Here is a 21,804-nt window from a genome sequence, read left to right as displayed (position 1 = left end):
GCCATGCTCATACACCCCCACATACGTGTGCACCTGCAAGCAGATATCAGTGTGGAGCAGGGACCGTGGTGATGCTAGCAGAGGCCATGAGGAGGCAGAAGTCCCTAAGGCTGGAGGAGGAGGGACAGCAGGTCACACTAGATCACCTCAGGAGAGGAGAGAAGGGGAGGGGAGGGGAGGAGAGGGGAGGGGAGTTCCAAGGGCTGAGGCTGGAGTCCTCAAGCCTGGCTCTGGGGCAGGATGACAGAGGCTTCTGGCTGGGTCAGATGGTTTGATTAGGAGGAGAGACATTGTTAGTGTGAAAGGCTCTGGGCTGGGTGGGGAGCACGTCGTGGCGGCTCCTTCCAGCACCAGGCCCAACAGCCCCCAGCCCCACCTTTCACCCCCGCCAACATCTGGTCTCTTGTTCCTCCAGGCTCTGAGTATCAGGTCCTGTACATTGCTGATGACAATGAGATCCGAAGCCTGTTCCCCAGTCACCCCCATTCGGCTTATGAGCAGGCCTTCCAGGGTGACGAGAGTGTCCGCATCGATGCCATGGATGTCCATGTCAAGGCTGGCCGTGTCTACTGGACCAATTGGCACACGGGCACCATCTCCTACCGCAGCCTGCCACCTGCTGCGCCTCCCACCACTTCCAATCGCCACCGGCGACAGATTGACCGGGGTGTCACCCACCTCAATGTGAGCACCCAGCCTGGGGTGGGACCTACATGGAGGCACGGGCTGGGTGGGAAGACTCCAAAAAGCAGACTGTTCAGAGCAGAGTTTGCAGAGGACAGCGGAAGGGGCAAAGGGTGAGACTGGCATGCAGGGCAGACTTTGGATTATGCCATGAGGCACGGACAGCAGGTAGACAGAGCAGCACCATCATCAGTAGGTGTTTCTGCCGCACGGCAGCCCGAGGCTACAGGGCACAGGGGGCACCTGGCCGGCAGCATCAGAGCCACGTTCAGTTCCTGATCGTCACAGCCAGCCCACTAACTAACCTATTCCATCTTACTAACCTATTTCGTCTCTTCGGGCCTTACTCTGTTCCTCAATAAATCAGGGTCCTGATATCTAACAGGGACAGGCTGGCAGGGTGTTGGGGGGCTGGACAATGGGCAGGAAGACAAAAGGTGGAAGCCTCTGAAACTGTAACCCCCTCATCCAGATTTCAGGGCTCAAGATGCCAAGGGGCATCGCCATCGACTGGGTTGCCGGGAACGTGTATTGGACCGACTCGGGCCGAGATGTGATTGAGGTGGCACAGATGAAGGGCGAGAACCGCAAGACGCTCATCTCCGGCATGATTGACGAGCCCCATGCCATTGTGGTGGACCCGCTGAGGGGGTGGGCAGGGGTCCTGGGGGGAGGCATCTGGGCTGGGGCTAGGAAGCCCCTGGGTTGGAGGTGGGTGCCCAGCATCCCCCGGCTTGTCCTTCCTCTCCCAGACCAGCCTGAGGTCAGAGTCCTCCGCAGGCCCCTGGGTCTTCCAGGCTGCGCCCAGCCCTGGCCCTCCCTGATGCTGCCTGGGGTCCTGCTGGCCTGCTCAGGTGGGGCCTGACCTCCACTTGGCTAGCTGTCATGGGCAGCCAGGTTCTGGGCTTCTCCTCTGCTCCAGGGGGCAGCTCTGCCTACTTAGACGACTCTGGAGCAGCAGTGTGGTTTTAGAGTAAAAGATCTTTAACCTGGTCAGGAAGTTGACTCCCCCCAGTTATCTCTGGAGGAGGTGGACAAGAGCGCCCTCCTCTCTGTGTACCCAGCAGTCTCTGTGCCCTGTGCCCACCTTGAGTGGCCTCCTGTGGGAGCCCAGGTCCTAGCCACACTCACTCCTTCTCCCTCCCCAGCACCATGTACTGGTCAGACTGGGGGAACCACCCCAAGATTGAAACAGCAGCCATGGATGGGACCCTTCGGGAGACACTGGTACAGGACAACATCCAATGGCCCACAGGTCCGTGCAGAAGTGGGCAGGGGATGTGGGAGGGGTAGGCTCGCTGAGCCTGGGGCCACACAAAAGTTAGGGAGGGGAAGAGGCTTGGACTGGGGTGGGACAGATGAGTTGTGGAGGCTTTTCCCAGAAGAGGTGATTGGGAGTGATCATGGGAACAGAGTGGAACTGTCCCAAACATGGAGACAGTCCTGCTTGCTCCCCCAGCCTGGGGCAGGGAGGCTGGGCCCTCACAGTGCTCTCTGCTCCCCCAGGCCTGGCCGTGGATTACCACAATGAACGTCTGTACTGGGCGGATGCCAAGCTCTCAGTCATCGGCAGCATCCGGCTCAACGGCACTGACCCCATCGTGGCTGCTGACAGCAAACGAGGTTAGAGTCCACCAGCAGCCTCGGGCCCTTGTCCTCCCCTCTGAGCCCAAGGCCTCACCTAGCACCTACCATCCTCCTCAGCCTGGCCCTCAACAGTCTTGCAGTGCCTTTCAGGCCCCTCCCAACCAGACACCCCCTGCACCAGTCCTGCAGGCCTGAGGCCCACCCTGACCCTCTGGGCCACTTTTCCATTCATTCATTCTACCAATGAGTATTGAGCTGCTGCGTGGAGGCGATATGGGTAATAATAGGAACTTAGCCAATGTGAAAAGAGGGAGCAGAAGTTGATCCTGACCCCAGACATCTAGGGCTGATGGGACCTTTTGCCAGTAGTGGCCACAGCAGGAGGAACAGGTTGAGGAGAGTTTGCTTTGGGATGTTTGAGTTTGAGGTACCTGGGAGCCTTGGGGCCCAGTGTCCTGGAGAGTGTGACCAGTGCCTGAGTCCCCTCTGACCCCTCTGCAGGCCTAAGTCACCCCTTCAGCATCGATGTCTTTGAGGATTACATCTATGGCGTCACCTACATCAATAATCGTGTCTTCAAGATCCATAAATTTGGACATAGTCCGTTGATCAACCTGACTGGGGGCCTGAGCCACGCCTCGGATGTGGTCCTGTACCACCAGCACAAGCAGCCTGAAGGTGAGCAGAGACAGAGAGCCCAGGCTGGGGCAGGGAAGGCCAGGGGTTGCTGAGTCTCCAAGCTGCAGCCTCAGGTCCTGGTGGGCAGGGGAGGTTCTGGGTCCACAGGGCTCAGCATCCTCCCCCCCTTGCCCTCACCTGCAGTGACCAACCCCTGTGACCGCAAGAAGTGCGAGTGGCTCTGCCTGCTGAGCCCCAGTGGGCCTGTCTGCACCTGTCCCAACGGGAAGCGACTAGACAATGGCACCTGTGTGGCTGTGCCCTCGCCAACGCCCCCGCCGGACGGTATGCTCACGCCCCTCCCCGGTCCCCCATCCCATGCTCCAGAGCCCTCCTCCCTGCAGCCCCTGAATTCCCCTCCCCACCCCCTGGCTCTGCCCCTCCCCCCATGATCCTTCCTGCAGCTCCTCGGCCCGGAACCTGTAACCTGCAGTGCTTCAATGGTGGCAGCTGCTTCCTCAATGCACGGAGACAGCCCAAGTGCCGCTGCCAGCCCCGCTACACGGGCGACAAGTGTGAGCTGGACCAGTGCTGGGAGCACTGTCGCAACGGGGGCACCTGTGCTGCCTCCCCCTCCGGTACGGCCTTCAGTTCTCCTGCTGGGACTCCTCCCGGCCCCTGGGCCCCAGCCCCTCCAGCAAGCCGCCTCCGCTCAGACAAACCCCCAGCCCCTGCCCTGCCTTACTTCACCCCTGCCCCCAACCCCGTGTCGCTTTCCTCTGCCATCTGCCCTCCGCCCAGGCCCTCCCAGCCCTGTTCCCCTGCAGCAGGGCAGGGCGGCTCAGTGGGCCACAGCCCCGCTCACACATCCTCTCCCGCCAGGCATGCCCACGTGCCGGTGCCCCACAGGCTTCACGGGCCCCAAATGCACCCAGCAGGTGTGTGCGGGGTACTGTGCCAACAACAGCACCTGCACCGTCAACCAGGGCAACCAGCCCCAGTGCCGATGCCTGCCTGGCTTCCTGGGCGACCGCTGCCAGTACCGTGAGTGAGCCGTCCCCGGGCCCTGGGGCAGGGGATGATGGAGCTGGGGGTCTGAGAGCGTAGGGTGATGTCACAGGTGCGAGTTCTCTGGAGAGAGGCCGTTTGCGGCCCAGCCAGGCCCAAGTTGCCAGTGCTCCCCCGCGGAGGGGTCAGCACACTCCCCCCCGAGGTAGTGAGCCCTCTGGCATCAGGATTTTTCAAGCAAAAGCAGTGCCCTGTCAGGATGCTCCAGGACATCTTTGTACCCTGGAGCCTGTGACGTGGGGGCAGCCAGGGGCTCAGGAGGAGGCGGGAGTCACCCAAAAGGCCTGGGGGTCACCTCAGGTGGGCAGCTGCCCCCCACAACCCCTGGGGGACCCTCCTGAGGGTGGCATTCGAGGCACCTCCTCTCGCACCCCCCCAAACCACAGGGCAGTGCTCTGGCTACTGTGAGAACTTCGGCACGTGTCAGATGGCTGCTGACGGCTCCCGGCAGTGCCGCTGCACCGCCTACTTCGAGGGGCCCAGGTGTGAGGTGAACAAGTGTAGCCGCTGTCTCGACGGGGCCTGCGTGGTCAACAAGCAGAGCGGGGATGTCACCTGCAAGTGAGTGGCGCCCCGCCCTGCAGTCTGCCCGGCCAGGCCCTGCCCTGTCCCACCCGCCCCCCACTCCTCCCAGCCCCGCCCCGCCCCTTCCCCAGCATCTCACACGCCCTCCATCAGCCCTGCCCAGCCTCTCACTCCTTCCTGCAGCTGCTCCGATGGCCGGGTGGCCCCCAGCTGTCTGACCTGCGTTGGCCACTGCAGCAATGGCGGTTCCTGCACCATGAACAGCAAAATGATGCCTGAGTGCCAGTGAGTTGGGCCTGCGCCTCACTGAGGCCTAGATTATCCCTCCCTCCCCCATGTCTGAGCCGGACCAGCAGAATCCTGCGGTCCCTCCCAGTTTCCCCGGCAGCCACGGTTGTGGACGTCATGCCTCCTCAGCTCTGCCCCTCCCGTCTGCAGGTGCCCACCCCACATGGCAGGACCCCGGTGTGAGGAGCAAGTGGTCGGCCAACAGCAGCCTGGACGTAGGTGGCAGCGGTTGGGGAGGCAGGGCTGCCGGGACCTGGGACAGAGGGCTTTGTGCCTCCTAAGCCTTTCAGACTGAGCTTCCCGCCTCCTCCCCTCTAGATATGGCCTCCATCCTAATCCCTCTGCTCTTGCTGCTGCTGCTGCTTCTGGTAGCGGGAGTGGTGTTCTGGTACAAGCGGCGAGTCCGAGGGTGAGTTATGGGGAGTCTGGAAAATTGTGGCCCTGACTTTACCACCCTAGCCATATCCCCCTGGAATCCCTGCCCCCAACCTCCTTCCTCCTCGCAGGGCTAAGGGCTTCCAGCATCAGCGGATGACCAACGGGGCCATGAACGTGGAGATTGGGAACCCCACCTATAAGATGTACGAAGGCGGGGAGCCTGATGATGTAGGGGGCCTACTGGATGCCGACTTCGCCCTGGACCCTGACAAGGTGGGCTGGGAGGACAGGGGAGGAGGCTTCCAGGACAGGGACAAAGGGCTGTGGGTGGGGTGACCAAGGGTATTGGGCTGGATGATGGAATGGAGGTGGGGATGGGGTACCCGGGCCACAGAGCCCAGCCTCTGAGCCCCACCTGACCCCTCTGTCGCCTTGCAGCCCACCAACTTCACCAACCCCGTGTACGCCACACTCTATATGGGTGGTCATGGCAGCCGCCACTCCCTGGCCAGCACGGATGAGAAGCGAGAACTCCTGGGCCGGGGCCCTGAGGACGAGATAGGGGACCCCTTGGCATAGGGTCCTGCACCATCGGACTTCTGCAGAGAGCCTCCTGCCCCCTGCCAGAGAAGTCCTTCAAGGAGCCCCCACCCTGCCCAGCCAACCCCTCCCCAGCCCTGCTGGGATGTATAAATGTAAAAATGAAGGAATTACTTTTTATATGTGAGTGAGCAAGCGAGCACAGTATTATCTCTTTCCGTTCTCCTTCCTGCCTGCTCCTCAGCACCCCGCCCAATGCTGCCTTCCGGGAGGGGGCGCAGGAAGGGGGCCCCTACAACTTACAGGTATAAGGGGGCCCTGCCTCCCACCTTCCCACCAAAAACGCAGCCCCACTGGGAGAGCTGGTGGTGCTGCCTCCCCCTCCCTGTACAAGACACTTCGTCAAGGCTCTCCCCTCTCATCCCCCCCACCCCTCCCAGCTCCCTGAGGGCTGATTCTGGGATTCTGGGGCTGGTGAGTCCTTTGCTGCCCTTGTCTGGAAGATTTGGCTCTGGCTGAGGTAGGAAGGAAAGGATGGAGTTTTTTAGTTCTTCTTGGGGGAGGCCATCCCATGCCCCAGCCCCTACTCTAGGGGCACCTCTGAGATGGCCACACTCAGTATCCCTCCCAGACAGGCCCTCCCCCTCTCCAGTGCCCCCACTGTGGCTCCCAGGGCTGGAGACTTTCTTTGGTAAACACTCCCCCAGGCTCCCCTCCCCTGGGGATGAGGAGGAAGTGGGGCACACCAAGGAAGGGCAAGCGGGCAGCCCCGTTTTGGGGATATGAACGTTTTAATAATTTTTGCTGAATTCCTTTACAACTAAATAACACAGATATTGTTATAAATAAAATTGTAAAAAAAAAAAAAAGCCGTTTGTGTCTACCTGAGTGTGAGACTCTGGGAGCTGGCCTGTGCTTGCATGCTCCAGCCACCAGAGGGAGCCATGCTCTGTGCTGGAGGGAGGCTTGAGCATCGGGTCTTCAGTGCCCTTCTGGAGCTCCATGCCCCTTCACTGGGCTGTGGCAGGGAAGTGGGTGGCACTGGACTTGACCAGAACAACCTGCTTCTCCTGGCTGTGTGAACTTGAACCAGTGACTTCACCTCTCTGGATCATGTGTTCTCTCTGGCTCTAGGACACTAACTCCAAGATCTGTTTGTACTGTCACTTCTTTGGGACAACACCGCCACCCCTACCCAAAATTATCTCCCACAGTGAGAAATCCCCCAATAAGAAATGAACACACTGGGGTTGTGAACGGCTTTCTAATCCTTCAGGGTGGTCCCATACAGCTCTCTCTAAGTTTGCTCTTGAAGCACTGACATCTCACACTTCATGGAGAGTAATTAATCAGATGCCAAGAGTCAGAACCCTGGATTCAGGAGGAGGGCCCCTGGAGTTAAAGCTGTTCGGAAGACTAGTTTTCCAGGCCCCACGGTTCACCAACAGACACATCTCACATCCCAGGGGTTGACAGGAAAGGACTGCTACAACCAAAGGGGGTACCAGGTCTACTTCAGCCCCTGCCCAGAGAAGGGAACCTCTTGCAGAAGGTCACACCGCTTTACATGGTCCAAGATTGAGAAAGGGTTAGAGCCCCGCTCTCCCCACAGTAGCAAATATGCTCAGTGATGGCAGCTTTAAACATCTGAAGGACCCTTGCCAAGCCCAAGGGGGGAGCACTGCCTTTCATTCCCCCTCCCTCCCTGGTTTAACCTTCTCAGTCTAGTCCTCCTTTCTTGAGGAAGCTATGGGTCCAAGCACCTCTAGAAACAAGAGCCCTCCCCTTCCCTCTTAGGCCTGAGACGCCATCTCCAGCCTCAGCTTCCAAGCCAGTTCTGCGATCCTCCACTGCCTCCCGGGCTCCCTAGGGCCCCAGGGCAGAGCGATCCGGCTGGGGAAAGGGGGCGTCCTTGTTGATCGCTTAGAGGGAGGCTTGTGTCCTCATCTGTCCACCAGGTGGCGTACGCACTCCTGCAGCGCAGCTCATCCTCAAGCCCAGCACAGCCCCCTCCCCAGGACACTAATTATGCACCTCCAGGCGGACCCCAGCCCAGCCTCTCACTTCCTTCCCTTGGGCTATTCTGCCACACCCCCCTCTTCCCTCCTCCAGCCGGCTCCTCTCCCTCCCCCAGCGCCTGCCTACTACCCACCACCACCAGCCCCACCCCCTCACTCCCTCCTTCTGCCAGCCGCGCATCTGGCGCCCCCGGGGAGCCACTGATTCTCTGCCTGTCGCCTCAAGATCCTGGGCAGAGCGAGAGGGGCCCCCAGCTGCGGCTTGGAACACACACCCCTCCAGTCAGCATCCTCCCTCTGCCCACCAGGGTGGCCAGGAGAGGGTCTACCAGGAGGCAGTCCTCAAAAACTCCCCACCTGCCAAGGATGGCACAGAGACCTAAGACAGAGATGGAGAAGAGACAGGGGCAGAACCAGAGGCAGAGGCTGATACAGATGGAATGAGAGACAGAGACACAGAGATGGAGACAGGGAGTGGGGTGTGTGTGTGTGTGTGTGTGTGTGTGTGTGTGTGTGTGTAGCTGGAGACAGAAAGCAGTGACCTGAGACTAGCAAAAGGAGGAGAGATGGGGTGGGTAGGACTCCAGAAAACCAGGACTCTAGTGATGGGCTTCTGTTCTGGGTGCCCTGGGCCTGAGTGTGCCTACTTCCCCAACTGCCCACTACCATTTCAGCAGCCCCTGTGCTTGGCACACAGGCTCAGGATTCTGGATGGAGCCTCTTGGCCTTGGGACTTCTACCCCCTCCTGCCTCCCACTCTGCCCCACCTGCACCCAGGTTCCTACCTCCTGGCTTCTGTCTGTCTCTCTGGGTGTCTCTGTGTCCGCCTCATCTTCTCAGCATTCCTAATCCTTGTTTTGTGTCTGTCACATCCCTGTATCTGTCTTTGTGTGTGCCTGGGCTTGTCTTTCGGACTGCCAGTGCCGGCGTACACCTGAGTGGGTGTCCATCTCCATATGTGGATGTTTGCCTCTCTGCCAAGGCAAGGAAGGTGGGGTCGGCTCTGAGTACCTGGCTGGGTATGCTTGTCTCTTGGTGAAAGTGTCCATTTGTCTCTCTGTCTCTGTGTGCTCCTGTGTGTGTGTAAACCAAGTGTGTCCATCTGTGTGGATCAGTGCCTCTAGGTGTGCACCTGTCTGTGTGTGTGTGCTGCTCTGTGTGAATGTGTTTCTCTCTGCCTGTATGTTCACCTCTGCAGTGTGGCCTGCCCCTGTGAAGCACCTGCGTGCATGCCTGGGGGCATGTGCTGGTGTCTCCGGGTATGTGTCTGTCTCTCTGTCTCTCTGTCTCTCGATGTCTTTGCTTGTCCCTATCTCTCGCTGTCAAGGTGTCGGTCATACCACAACCTCAGCCACAGCCTCAGTGCATAGCAACAGCTGACAGCTGAAGACTCCTTGGGCAGGAGAGAGAGAGAGACTAGTGGGAGGAGGGAGGGATGAAGAAACAGCCAAGAGGACAGGGCCAGAGACAGGGCCAGGCTGGAGACAGAGACAAGGACAGAGACAGAGGAGGAAGGGGAGAAGGATCTAGAGGAGCTGATGATGAAAGATGGGACACTGGGAGAAAAGGGATGGAGACTGCACCAAGAGGCCGGACAGGCGGCGCGGTTCCTGCCCAACCCCACACGCGGGGATGCTCTGGGACGTGTGGAGGGGTCGGCGGTGGGGGGCGAGGGGCAAAGGTGAACGGCGGATCTAGCGGAGAGGTCCTGAGACCGCAGAGGTGCCTTGAAGGCGGGGGCGGTGGGGGGGGCGGCGGGCGCCGTTTGTCAACCCTATTGACAGAAGTGATGGGGTTTCCGTCTGTGATCAATGATTCTCATCTCCGGGCCGAATGAGCCGCGGGGCGCCCATCCATCCCCGTCAGCGCCGCGCGGCGGCAGGCGCCCGGGGCCCAGCCCGCCCTCACCTCGGCCCCTGCCCTGCTTCTGCCCTGGGACCCTCCAGGGCCCGGAGCATCGAAGGGGCCCGGAGCTCCGAGGGACCCTGGTCTTGCTGGGCCGCTGAGCCTCCCCAGGCCCCTGCTCCACCGTGCCCTGCGTCGGGAACAAGGTCCCGGAGCCTCGAGCCCCACTCCCGGCCCTATTCCTCAGCGGTGCACAGACCCGGCCTCTCGGGTACAGGGTGCCCGAATCCCTCAGCCCTCTCCACTTCGCACCTGGGCCGGGGGCGTGTCTGGGGCGTGTCGGGGTGAAAGTCACCTTCGGTGCCCCCAGCTGGGCGGGAGGGGGCGCGCGGGGCGCGGCCGGGATTGGAGCTCCGCGGAGCCCCGCCCCCCAGCCCGCCCGAGTCAGACCCAACTTTCTCCCCCGCCCGCGCCCCGCCCCCAGCGCCGCTTTCCGCTCCTCTCGCCGCTCAGTCCGCGGGCCGCGCCGCCCGCTCCCGCCGCTTCGGCAGCCACCCCGCGCCCTCGACCTCAGGCCCGGCTCCCGCTTGCCCGGGACCCGCCCCGCGTGCCCCGCCCGGCCTCCCGGGAAGATGCGGCTGCTCCCGGAATGGCTTCTCTTGCTCTTTGGCCCGTGGCTCTTGAGGAAGGTAAGGGCTGCCCTGCGGTAGCGCGAGCGCTGGGGTCCGGGACGCAAAGGTCCCAGAGTGCGAGGGGCTCTGTGCGCCCGCCCCGCCTCCCGCTCGGAGCTTCCGAACTTTGCGCGGCGTGGGGGACGCGGACAGACAGATTCCCGATTCAGGATAGGCGCTCTCCCAGCGCAAGTTGGCTGAGGGTCCGGGAGGCTGGTGCCAGGGTGGAGGCCCGACTCGGATCCCGCTCCAGGCGCGGCGGGGGAGGGGACGAAGCCCGACCCGCGAGTGCGCCAGACGGAGCGGGAGTGCGAGACAGACAGACAAGCCAGCAGGGTGTCAGCCTTGCCGTCTTTCCGCGCCAACCTCGCTCGCCTTCCTCGCTGTCTGTCCTTCCGCCCATCCACCCCCGCCTTCTCATTTCTCTTCTCTGCCCTTGTCACAATGCCAGGTGGGCACTGTGTTCCGAGGATACACAGCTCGAACACACGCGCGCACACACGGACTCACACAGATACCGCCGAACTTGGCTACAGTCTCCCATCACATTTCCCGCGGAGACACCATCTCCCCTGCACAACCTCACAGACACACCCCTCTCTCACGCCCGGCGGGTAGGGGGAGAGGGCTGTCTGGAAAGAGTCTCTCCTCCTGCCCTGTCCTCGCCCCCATCTCCCTAGGCTGCCTCCTTCCCTGAGGCTCCAGGGCGAAGACAGAGGCTAAAGGGGCCCCGACTTGATCTGCCTCCCTCCCGACTTGGAGGCTTCGATTTGTGTACACGGCGCGCTCGTGTGTGCTGGTGTGGAGTGCGGGGGTCAGCGTGTGCACCTGTGTGCGTGCCTGTGTCTGGGGCAGCCAGGCTTGGGTGTCTAGTGCTGGGGTCCAGGGTGCGTGTCTGCTGGTGTGGCGTGTGGTGTTGGCTCTGAAGGGGTGAGTGCAAGTGTGCCTGCTTCACAATGCAGCCATCTGTGCCCTGCCGTGAGTCCCATAATGGGGGCCTAGGCCCAGGACCCCTATCTTCTTCCATCAGCTCCCCTGTCTCTGACTTTACTGTTTCCTACCCTAAGTGTGACCTACCCAGTTTGGGGCAGACAGGTGGCTCCCTAAACCCCTACTCCCTGCACCCCAACTCCCAGACCCTGCAGAATCTGGAAGGGGTGTAGTTCTCCCCACACACGTGGACCCCCACCTGCTCAGCCAGATCGCACTCAGCAGCTCCAGCAGGGCAGGGGCTGCCCTAGTGAAGCTGGCGATGGAGCTCCCTGATTCTCCCAAACCCGCCTGGTGACCTTGAGGAGCTGGAAGGTGGGCAGAGGAGCCCCCTCCACAAAAACTGCTTCCACTGGCAGGAGCTTCTTTTGGACCTGCTGCCTAGCTCTGCCCATAGAGCCCTGTGGGAGGGGGTCTGTGTCTCACAACCCACCCAGGTGTGAAGGCCCCGGGGGAGAGGTGGTGGGGATGGATGGTACTCCCCTGCCCCTCCTTTCTAATTCCTCCCCACTCTCCTCTCCCCTCTCCCCATCAAATAAACTCCCCTGTGGACCTATCTGGTTTAATTTCCTTTGCCCCCTGAAGGGGAATGAAACATCTGGTGAAGACTTGAGGGAGAGTTAGCGCGAGGATGTGAGCGATGGGGATGTATCTGAGTGTGCTAGAGCTGCCGCTGTGGGCCTCCGTGTTGGAGTCCGTGGGGGAGAGTGTATCTACCATTTAGTCCAGCTTGTGTGCATGTGAGAAGCTGTGTTTACGTGTACATACAGATCGTGGGTGTGTGAATATGTATAACTGCATGAGGGAGTGTGTGTAGGAAAGAGTGTGTCTGAGTACCTATCTGTGTGCGCTTGTGTGCACTCGTGAGTATGGGGTGTGCTCATGTGTTTACCCCGAGGTGTGTCTCTGGTGGATATATGTGTGTTGGGGTGCATGTGTTGTCTGTATGTGAGTCTCCGAGGCTTGTGAGTGTGTATCTGCTTTCTTGTCATTTTGAGTGCGTTTGAGTGTGAGCCTCAGGATGTGTTTACGTATCTGAGTGTGGCTTGTGTGTGTGTGTGTGTGCGCGCGCTCAGGGCTATCTCAGCGCCAGAGCTGGCACTGGGTTGATACTGGGTAAGAGGCTGGTGGGGCACAGTTTACAGGGAAACCCTAATTGTCCAACATTAACAACCCTGCCTTCTCCCATGACGCGCTCACTTGCCCCTCCTTCAGGAGCTCTCTCCCTCCTTCCTCCTTGCTCCAGGCTCCCGGTCTCCTTTCAGGGCCTGCGACTCCTGGCTTCCACTGCCCCTGGGGCTCTGGCCCAGGCCTCCTTCAGGATCTTTCTAACACTGTCTTTGAGTCCTCTCTCTGTCTCTGGTCTTCCCCACCCCTTGCCAAAGCAGCCACCTACTGGGAGAAGCAGCAGGCGATCAATAGTCACTAATCACTAATCACTAATTACTAATTAGCTGGGGGAGGGCAGGGGCGGGGCCCTGCGGGACCTTCCAGCTCTATCATGCCTCAGGGAAGGATTAGGCTGAATTGAGTCTCTCAGCACCGGCTGGCCCAGCCCTGCATCTAGCCACCCCCTCCTGCCTCCCTATTCCCCTCTAGCCCCCCAGCTAATCTCTGGCTGGGCCACTTCGGCACGTGCAGCCTGGGCCAGGGCCCAGAGCTGTCCGCAGGGATTTGGGGGTAATCAGGGGCCGCAGCTGGGCCAGGGACACAGGCGAGGTGGGCGCTGTGATAGCTCCCTTGGGCCAGGGCCTGCGAGTATGGGAGGGGTACCCGCGGAAAGAAGAATTTAAAGGGTCTTAGGTTTGGGGTGGGGGAGGAGCTGGAGGTCCAGGACAGGGTGGCTGGGGAAGAGGTGAGGTACTTGGGGGACAGAAACAAGGTAAAGAAGGGTCACTGGGGTCAGAGACAGGGTCTTTGGGAAGGGGCGAGATAAACGTTCAGAGAGACCAGGTAAGTGGAGGGGGCATCCGGGGGTTCAGAGATGAAGTCATCGTCGAGGAGATGCGGAACTTTGGACCGAGCCCTGGAACTCCACATGGGCGGGGGCCAGGACAGGGGACAGGGTAACAGAGAGAGGGCAGGGTCGGTCATGGGGGTGGGGTCCCAGGGCTCAAGGGTGGCTGGGCGCAGTGGGGAGTCGCGGGGCTTGGGGTGGAAACGAGCTGCGGGGCGGGGATGGGGAGCAGGGAGCGCTGCCTTGAGCGCTGGAAATTGGCGAGTCTCCCCCTCTCCCTCGCCTACCCCTCCTCCACCTCCACCCCGCCCACTCCCCCTCCGGCTCCGGCTTCGGGAAATTACATCCCAGCTCCGCGGCTCCCACTCCCCCCACACCGCGCCCCGGAGCCCGCGCCTTTATAGGCACATTTATTGCAATAATAAAGTGAGACGCAGGGCGGGGGGCGGGGGGCGGCTGTTCCCGGGGGGACTGCGCCGGCTCTGGAAAGCAGGGAAATAAAATAAAATAAAATCAAATCAAAATTCAGATAACGGTGAGCCTTGCGCTGCAGGCCACGAGCAGGCGGGCAGGCGGGGCTGAGGGGGAGGGGGCGCCCTGCCCAAGGGCAGAGCCCGCCCCACCGGCGATCCCCGCCCCCTCACGCTATAGCTATAGTAGGGTCTGGAAGGAGGTATCTTCGCCTCCACCTGCCTGGCCCCCTCCCATAGCCTGATCCTGCCGGTCTTCTGCCTTTTCCTCTGACTTGTCTCCCATACCTGTCCTCAGCTCCTGTCTCCCTGTCCCTGTCTCTTATCTCCTTCCTTGTCCCCCATTTCCCATTCTAGTCCCCATTCACATTCCCCATCCCCAACCCCATCCCCTGGGTCTCTGCATCCCTCAGTATCCCTGTTTCTGCCCAATAACCATTTCCCATCCCCCATTTCTCTTCCCACCCCCATCTGGTCCCCATCCCCATCTCCCAGTCCCTATCCCACTCTCATTCTTCCCCAATGCCCATCCCTCATCCACCATCCCTGTCTTCCTCCATCCCCATTTTAGTTCCCACCTTGTTCTGTTCCCCCACCTTCATTCTCCTGGCCCCTATCCCATCTGCATCCTAGTCTCTGCCCAATGCCTGTCCACCGCTTCTGATCTCCTCTTCATCCCTGTTCCAATGCCTGTCCTTGTTCCATCCTTATCTCTGCACCATATACCTGTGCCTGCCCAGTCCCCCTCCATCTCTGTCCCAGTCTTCACCCCAGCCTGTCCAGTCCACCCCACTTCTGTCCTCACCCCCATCTCTGTCCCTGGTTCCCAGCCAGACCCTGGCTATTTCACCCGCCCTGACTGCGGTGCCCGCACCTCTTTCTAGGTGCAAGGGTTCAGTACGCTATTCCCTCTCCTTCCCCAACCCAGGCCTGGAGCACTCCTCCTCCCCAACCACAGGGTGCCATCCCCTCCCCCAGTCAGAATCCTGAGCCACCCCGCCTGACCCACACAGCAGGAGAGAAGCCACCGACAGGTCTGGAGGCCTGGAGGCCTGGAGGAGGTGTGCCCTGCAATGCGGCTGGGGGGCCGACAGCCTGATCCTCCCGCATTCCCAGCGGTCCCGTCCCAAAAGAGCCCCCCCACCCTAGTGGAGTTTGTTCAGCAGCAAAAGGCAGCCTCAACTCCTCTCCAATGCGTGGGCTTGCTGCCTTGGGGGCAAAGCACTCCTGGCTCGGCTCCCGCCCCGCCAGGGCCCGGAGGCGTCTGGTGAAGCACACCCCCATCCTCACCCTCCCACTCCCTCCTGCCCCCCTAAGCCGACAACCGGACTAGCTTCTCCCCTCCGCAAATGTCACTGCGCCCAATTATCTTAATTAAACCAGCTCTGAAGTGAGGGGGACCCTTCCTCAGACAACACCCTGCTCCCACTCTCATTCGTAGAGGGGGAGGGAGAGCACCATGGATTCTAGGCAAAGAGGGACTCCCTTATCACCTTGCTTTCCCCTCCCTCCCATCCCCACCCACGGTTGGAGACAGACAATCTGAAGGATAGAGGGAAAGAACTACAGTTAGACAGACAGAAACAGAGAGAAAAACAGAATCACAGAAGGAGAAAATTAGAGACAGAGTGAGGAAGAGACAGAGACAAAAAGAGACTGAGAGAGGGAGAGAGAGAGAGATGGAAAAACAGGGAGAGGGAGAGCAAGAGAGGGAGAGCGAGCGTGCGGGCAAGGAAGCCAGAGGGAGGATTTGATTTGATTTGATTCCATGTTCCCATTTCTCGGCTCGTTTCCTCGAAGACTCTCGCCCCTCCCTGACTGAGCTCTCCACACAGGGTGGCTTCGGCCGCCCACCGCCCCAGCCCCGCAACTCTTCCCTTTTATCTTGGCTGTCTGCAGCAGCGGGTGGGGGGCGCGGGCGCCCAAAGCCCAGGGATTTGCCAGGATCAGAGAAGTGCAGGCAGCAATTTGTCTGGGATCACAGTGGGGGGACACCTGGCACCCCTCACAGCCCAGCCAAACCTACTTGCCTCTCCCAGCCCCTGCCTGGGAGGAGTCGCTGGACTGAAGCAGTTGACAGGTCCTGCACTGGGTGCAGGATGTCTGGTGCTGCTGGGGTGTGCTGGGAGGGGATAGCTCAGAGGCATTCAGGGTCATAATGGCAGGCTTGGGGACCGATGGATGCCCCGGAAAGAGCTAGTGATTGGGCCCAGAGGGGTGAGGAAATTAGGTGTCAGAGTTCAAATGACTCGCCCCCAACCATTCTTCGACTTCCCCTGGAAGCTTCACACGCTCCCTCCTCCGGGGCTCAGGCCCTGCTCTCTCTAAGCCCACCTTCTGGGGCCTTGCTCCCTCCTCCTGGAAGGCCCTTTCCCCCTCCCCCGTGGCCCTGGACCCCTTCCCCTCAGCCCCTCTCAGGCCCACCCTCCTGGTGTTAGTTGCCAGCTCGAGCTTGTCAGTCTGAGTCAATCACTCTTGACGCTCCCGCCCCCCTCACCTGAGCTGGGAGGAGAGATGGACGGGAGGAGGAATGAGTGGGGCGATAAATATGTATGACGAGCGGGTGGCGGCGGCATTAATAACCCAGGATCGCAGAGCTGTGGGAATGGGGACCAGGCGGTGGAGATTCTAGCCCAGCAGCTTGACTCTGCCATTCCTGTCCCCTGTGGACACATGGTGTATGCAAACAGAGGGGGACACCCATGCTGCCTGGCCTCTTTACCTACCCAAAGCTCATCCTGCAGGCCAGTGTGGGACCCCCCCCTCCCCAGACCATTCATATACAACTCACACATATGCACCCCCCAGGGGAACATAATGAGACCACAGTTGTTATATCATTGTGGATACACTGACACACACCCTTGAGAAAGAGCCTGACACATGGACAGGGGATGATAGGAGCTCACACAGGGAAAGTGACACCCTCAGTGAATCACACACAGCCACCCTTAGATATACAGCCAGTCCAGGCATACAACTACACCAGCCACACAGATGCAACTACCACAAACTGAAACACAGCCTCACTCAGATCAACACACACAGACAGACAGACACAGCCAACCCAAGCACATATGCAACCTGGACACCTATACATAGCCATCACAGACTGATACAATAGATGTTCAGCCGCCACAAGCAGGCAGACACACATGACACAGCCTCCTCAGACTGATACACAGGGGCATACAGATACACACACACACACACACACACGGAATCATCACTCCAGGCAGGCAGACACATACGTACAACCCTCTCAGGCCAACAGAAATACAACCACCCCAGACTGACACACGCAGTACTCCCTGCCCCCCAAGCCGAACCCACACGCAGTAAGGGCCACACTGAATGGCCACAGCTAGCACAGTCTGACTGACACACTCTGACATGCACGGCTCCTCTCCCTCTCCTCGCTGGAGCAGCATCTCCATATTTCTTCCTCTTGCTCGCTCGCGTCTCCTTCACTCCCGGCCACCACCCCACACACCCACACACACACCCCCGCTCCGCCCCAGATAATTGATGGCCCGGGCCTGCCCGGGCAGCTCTCGCCTATGGATCCATCTTGTACTCCCCCGTGCTGTCTCCCAGATCGGTGGCCACCTGAGACACACGGAGACGAGTGGGGGCAGGCAGGGGGTGGTCTTCCAGCACCCTCCCAGCCCAGGGAGACCACCAGGCGGCCTCCCCCACAGCAGGAGTGCTGGAGGCAGAGAGGGGTGCCCACATAGCTCCCAAGCCTCAACCCACAGCGTCCAGACTCTCCACTGCTCTCCGCAGCTCTACTGGTTTCCCTTGCTTCTCCACACAAGGCAGTAGAGGCTGAGGCCCGGGTGAGGGCTCTGGTCTTGGCAAAAGTGTTGGGAGGTCTCACTCTTTCTTGATGCTGGACATTGACAGTGGTCGTGGCCTCCCTTTGCTGGAGTCCAGCTTCTCCCTGGCCCATTACTCCCAGCCAAGCCCGAGTCCACAGCTCCACTCCCTATTCAAACCCACATTGGCTTTGGCCTTTTTGGCTTTCTCAGCCCTCATCAGAGTTCCGAGAACACAAGGATTCTCAGTGTCATTTCACAGATGTAGAAATTGAGGTGAGACCACACGGCTTGAAAGGGCTGCAGGCCTACTCAAATGCGCACTCCCTGAGCAACTGCTCCGGGAGGCCCGATTCCATTTGGTTTCCTAGCGGCTGTGGAGAGGGACCGGCGTGGCCCTGGCGGGTGGCCCCAGACAATCCCAGCGTCTCTCTTTTCCTCTTTCTTCGTCCACAGGCCGTCAGTGCCCAGATACCAGAGTCCGGGAGGCCGCAGTACCTGGAGCTGCGCCCGGCCACGGCCGGAGGGGGAGCCCCTGGCCATCGGCTCCCGGCACCGCCGAGGTCCTCCGACGGCCTGGGCACCACCCGTGCCTGGAGCTGGGCCTGGCCGGCTAACCACACCCGGGCACTGGCCCGGGCTGGGGCGGCGGGGGCCCCCGCGCAGCGCACCAAGAGGAAGCCGTCTATCAAAGCGGCCCGCGCCAAAAAGATCTTCGGCTGGGGGGACTTCTACTTCCGGGTGCACACTCTCAAGTTCTCGCTGCTGGTGACGGGTAAGATAGTTGACCATGTGAACGGTACCTTCAGCGTGTACTTCCGCCACAACTCGTCCAGCCTGGGCAACCTCAGCGTCAGCATCGTGCCGCCCTCCAAGCGTGTCGAGTTTGGGGGCGTCTGGCTGCCGGGGCCCGCCCCCCACCCTCTGCAGTCTACGCTGGCCCTGGAGGGGGTGCTCCCTGGGCTGCGGCCCCCGCTGGGGCTAGCGGCCATGGGGTCGGGGCTAGGGGGCACCCTCGGGGGCGCGCTGGCGGGTCCGCTTGGGGGCGCGCTGGGAGTGCCCGGGACCAAAGAGTCACGCGCTTTCAACTGCCACGTGGAGTATGAGAAGACGAACCGCGCTCGCAAGCACCGCCCGTGCCTGTACGACCCATCGCAGGTGTGCTTCACCGAGCATACGCAGAGCCAGGCCTCCTGGCTCTGTGCCAAGCCCTTCAAAGTCATCTGCATTTTCGTCTCCTTCCTCAGCTTTGACTACAAACTGGTGCAGAAGGTGTGCCCAGACTATAACTTCCAGAGCGAGCACCCCTACTTTGGATAGCGCGCCCCGCCCTCGCCCGGGCCGTGAGCTTCCCGCGAAATCCCGGACTCCCTAAGTGGGACCTCTCCCCGTACCCCGCAGCTCCTGTGGCCGCGTCCACCCTTTCCACTCTGGGGCGGAGAGGAACAGCCCTCCGGGGGACCATCAGTCGGCGTGGGTCCCCTTTTCCTTATTGGGAGTGCCCACGAGGCTGGGGGTAGCCCCCTTGGCTACAGCCCAAAGTGGAGGAGCAAGAGCGCAGCCCCAGAATAGGCGGGGCTTGGAGGCGGTCCCAGCGTCTCCTGCGTCCACACTGGGTCCTCTTTACGCCCCTGGCGCTGGGCTGGATACTCCCTTTGCCCGCAGCTTTAATAACGCCTGGCCTGGCACCCTCATCCCACCCTGACTTTCTTATCCCCAGGCACTTGTCCTCCACCCTGTACCCACGTAAAGACCATAAAGGCCTATAAACCGTGGCCTATTTCCATCCCCTTCTGCTTGACGTATGCCTGTTCCCCTTTCCCCGAAACCCCAATAATTAGGGTAGCGGAAGCGGAACTCCTGGGCATAGGCGATCGACCCGGCCCCTGCCCTCCGCCCGCCTCCCTCCGGTCCTTGCCATCCTGCTCCAGCTTTCCGGCTGCTTCCTCTCGGTGATTTTTTTTTTTTTTCCTACACCAAAACAGACGGGAAAGGGAACAAAATAAAGTGAAATCCAATACGCGTCTGTGTGAGACCTTTGTAGGGAAGGGGGTGGTGGTGGTGGTGTGGGTTTATGTCTGGCAGAGACCTGGCCAGGGCCTCCTTCCTCGGCGGCTCGTGGGGAAACTGAGGCAAATATTGACGGAGCTAGCACCTTGGAGGTCATCCAAGACCAGATCAGATACAGATGAGGACGACCCTTGGGGTTGGAGCCCTGCCTGACGTGGGAATTTTCCTCCCAGAGGTGGGCGAAGTGAAGCTGCCGAAAATAGGATGGGGATTAGACCTAACAGCGGACCACCAGCGGGCTACTTTGGGGGAGGAGGTATAAGGCCTTGAATGGGATGGAGATGTAGGGACAGCGTAGGCAGAGCGCTGACAACCTGCTAAGCTCCGCGGGGCTGGCGGGAGGCGGCAGGTGGGGCGGGGGGAGGGGAAACGGTGTTTTCGGCATCTGGAGTCATCGATCTTCCTTTTCCTTCCTAATTCCGTGGGCGCTGAGTTTGCAGACGGTTGGGGGAAGGAGGGAGAGAGGCAGGAAGGCCTGAGACGAGGGGGTGGGGGAAGGGACGAGCGCGAGTTTGGAGAACCCAGCAGCGTCGCTGCTGCTTGCCGTCTGCAAACGCAAACAAGGGCCCCTTCAGCCAGCTGCCCACCCTCCCCACCCCCCGCCTCCAGCTCACTCCTGTCGACACAGCTGCTAATTTTATCCGCCCCCAGCCCTGGCCCGGGCGTTAATTGGCTGCGGCTTCATTAGCAGTTCTCAAGCTCAGCTCCCCACCCCCCACCCGCCGCCGCCTCCCCTCGGGACCCCTGACTGGGGCGAGGGAGGAGGTACAGACTAGCTGAGGCACAGAACGACACCTCGTCTTCAGCCTTCCTTCGCCTTGAGTCCTGGGTCAAGGTAAAACCGGAAGAGAGCAGTGTTCTCCAGAGGATTGCCCACTGGCTCCAGCGGGAAACTGAGTCGGAGGTGAGTCTCACCCAGACACACCTGGGAGTGAAAAGTCAGTATGGGGAAAATAAATAGGTGATGGATGGATGGATAACAGGATCAACTGAAAGGAAGAGGAAGGTGGGAAGTGGCTCTGGGTCAGAGATTATAAGAAGGAGAGGAACCCAGCAGACTCCCAACACCAAGCTTATTACTGGAAAAAGCTGAAAGCACCTGAGGCTAGAGTGGGAGGGAAGGAGGTTAGAGCTAACTAATGCGGGACTTCTGAGGCCTGATATGAGAACCAAGTGGGAATGGCTGGAATTAGCAAGTTAGCCCATCTGGGCCTCAGTTTCCTCACTTGTAAAGCAATAATAAAATAGCCTGTTCTGGAGATTAAATGAGACTTTGCAAGTGAATAGGCTTTGTGATGGATTGTCCTCCCCCTCTTTGACTCACAAACCTATCTCTTCCATCGCCATCCTCTCCTCCTCCCCTTGCTCTTAGGACATCTGGACATCTGGGAGCAGAGTAAGGTGCCTCTGCCTGTAATTGCATTTGTTGTTCACCTCTTTATGGACCGGCGGTCAGTGATCTATTCTGATATTTCCACAGCTATGGCATGCCTAGCATGGTGAAGGGGCTCAATGTGTCTGCTGAATGAATGAATGAATTGTAATGTTGTAAGGCAGTGGTTCTCAAATTCACTGCTTATTAGAATCACTAAGGAGAGGTTTTGTTGTGTTTCAGCGTGAGTGGGCAAATGCCCACTCTTTAAGATCCATTGAATTAGAACCTCTGAGGAAAGGCTCCCCACTCATATATTTATATCACATTTCCCAGCCAATTCTGATGTCCAGGTTTGGGAACCTACTCCTGGAGGGATCCATGAGTCCCTCCCCTAAAGAATGAGTCCTGATGAAGTCAGGCTACAAGGAAGATCCCTTCCAGCTCCAAGGATCTATAGCCCTAGGATACAAAGAGAGCTCCGTGATTGCTGGAGCAGCAAGAATGAATTGGTAACAAAATTCAGCAAGAGCAAGGAAAGGAGGGAGCACCTCAGTCAGCTCCCGGATGTCCCAGGGAAAGAGGAGATGGCCACGGAGGAGGCAGGTTTGTGAGGATGAGGGGGGGGATGATCCATCCAAGAGCATGTTTACATACAGCCTCATTTAATTCCTACATGTTGTTTTATTATTGATTTATAAGTGAGGAAAATGCGGCTCAAATAGGTTAATTTGCTAGTTAGTCCCAGAGCTGGAACTTGAACTTGGGTCTCTCACTCTTCCAAACCAGGGTGCTTTCCAGTGCAACAGGGTTCTTCAGCTTGTATAGGACTCTTTGTATTTCCCAGAGAGCCTAATAATGCTAGGTTCACTCAGTAGACACCCAATAAATTGTTGCTGTCTGGA

The 21,804-nt window shown here is 59.7% G+C and overlaps 2 protein-coding genes across 3 annotated transcripts in view; both read left to right on the top strand.

The window, feature by feature from the left end:
• LRP1 (LDL receptor related protein 1) overlaps positions 1 to 6,557 on the top strand; it is a 79,620-nt gene extending 73,063 nt beyond the window's left edge. For both annotated transcript variants that reach the window (XM_057557335.1, XM_028165745.2), the window contains 14 exons: positions 416 to 684; positions 1,157 to 1,335; positions 1,833 to 1,939; positions 2,191 to 2,307; positions 2,773 to 2,949; positions 3,094 to 3,234; positions 3,354 to 3,527; positions 3,772 to 3,933; positions 4,344 to 4,518; positions 4,666 to 4,767; positions 4,921 to 4,985; positions 5,089 to 5,179; positions 5,277 to 5,421; positions 5,587 to 6,557. In XM_057557335.1, the coding sequence (XP_057413318.1) occupies positions 416 to 684; positions 1,157 to 1,335; positions 1,833 to 1,939; positions 2,191 to 2,307; positions 2,773 to 2,949; positions 3,094 to 3,234; positions 3,354 to 3,527; positions 3,772 to 3,933; positions 4,344 to 4,518; positions 4,666 to 4,767; positions 4,921 to 4,985; positions 5,089 to 5,179; positions 5,277 to 5,421; positions 5,587 to 5,727 (2,045 nt within the window). In that variant the 3' untranslated portion in view covers positions 5,728 to 6,557. The remainder of the gene's footprint in view (positions 1 to 415; positions 685 to 1,156; positions 1,336 to 1,832; positions 1,940 to 2,190; positions 2,308 to 2,772; positions 2,950 to 3,093; positions 3,235 to 3,353; positions 3,528 to 3,771; positions 3,934 to 4,343; positions 4,519 to 4,665; positions 4,768 to 4,920; positions 4,986 to 5,088; positions 5,180 to 5,276; positions 5,422 to 5,586) is intronic.
• A 3,479-nt stretch (positions 6,558 to 10,036) lies between these two features.
• On the top strand, positions 10,037 to 19,479 carry NXPH4 (neurexophilin 4). The gene is made up of 2 exons (XM_007179642.3): positions 10,037 to 10,240; positions 17,914 to 19,479. Exons 1-2 carry the CDS (start codon positions 10,184 to 10,186, stop codon positions 18,775 to 18,777), a joined length of 921 nt encoding a protein of 306 aa, XP_007179704.2. The 5' UTR covers positions 10,037 to 10,183; the 3' UTR covers positions 18,778 to 19,479.
• Positions 19,480 to 21,804: the final 2,325 nt, after the last annotated feature.

Source organism: Balaenoptera acutorostrata, chromosome 11 (genome assembly GCF_949987535.1).
Source record: "Balaenoptera acutorostrata chromosome 11, mBalAcu1.1, whole genome shotgun sequence".
Classification (NCBI taxonomy): domain Eukaryota; kingdom Metazoa; phylum Chordata; class Mammalia; order Artiodactyla; family Balaenopteridae; genus Balaenoptera; species Balaenoptera acutorostrata.
Note: the sequence above shows the minus strand (reverse complement) of the source record. Positions and strands in the feature narration are given on the sequence as shown.

Bases quoted from the DNA above. Each gene is read 5' to 3' on its own strand.
- NXPH4 (XM_007179642.3), top strand. From the start codon at position 10,184: ATGCGGCTGCTCCCGGAATGGCTTCTCTTGCTCTTTGGCCCGTGGCTC. The intron at 10,241-17,913 runs GTAAGGGCTGCC...CTTCGTCCACAG, and splicing joins GCCCGTGGCTCTTGAGGAAG to GCCGTCAGTGCCCAGATACC.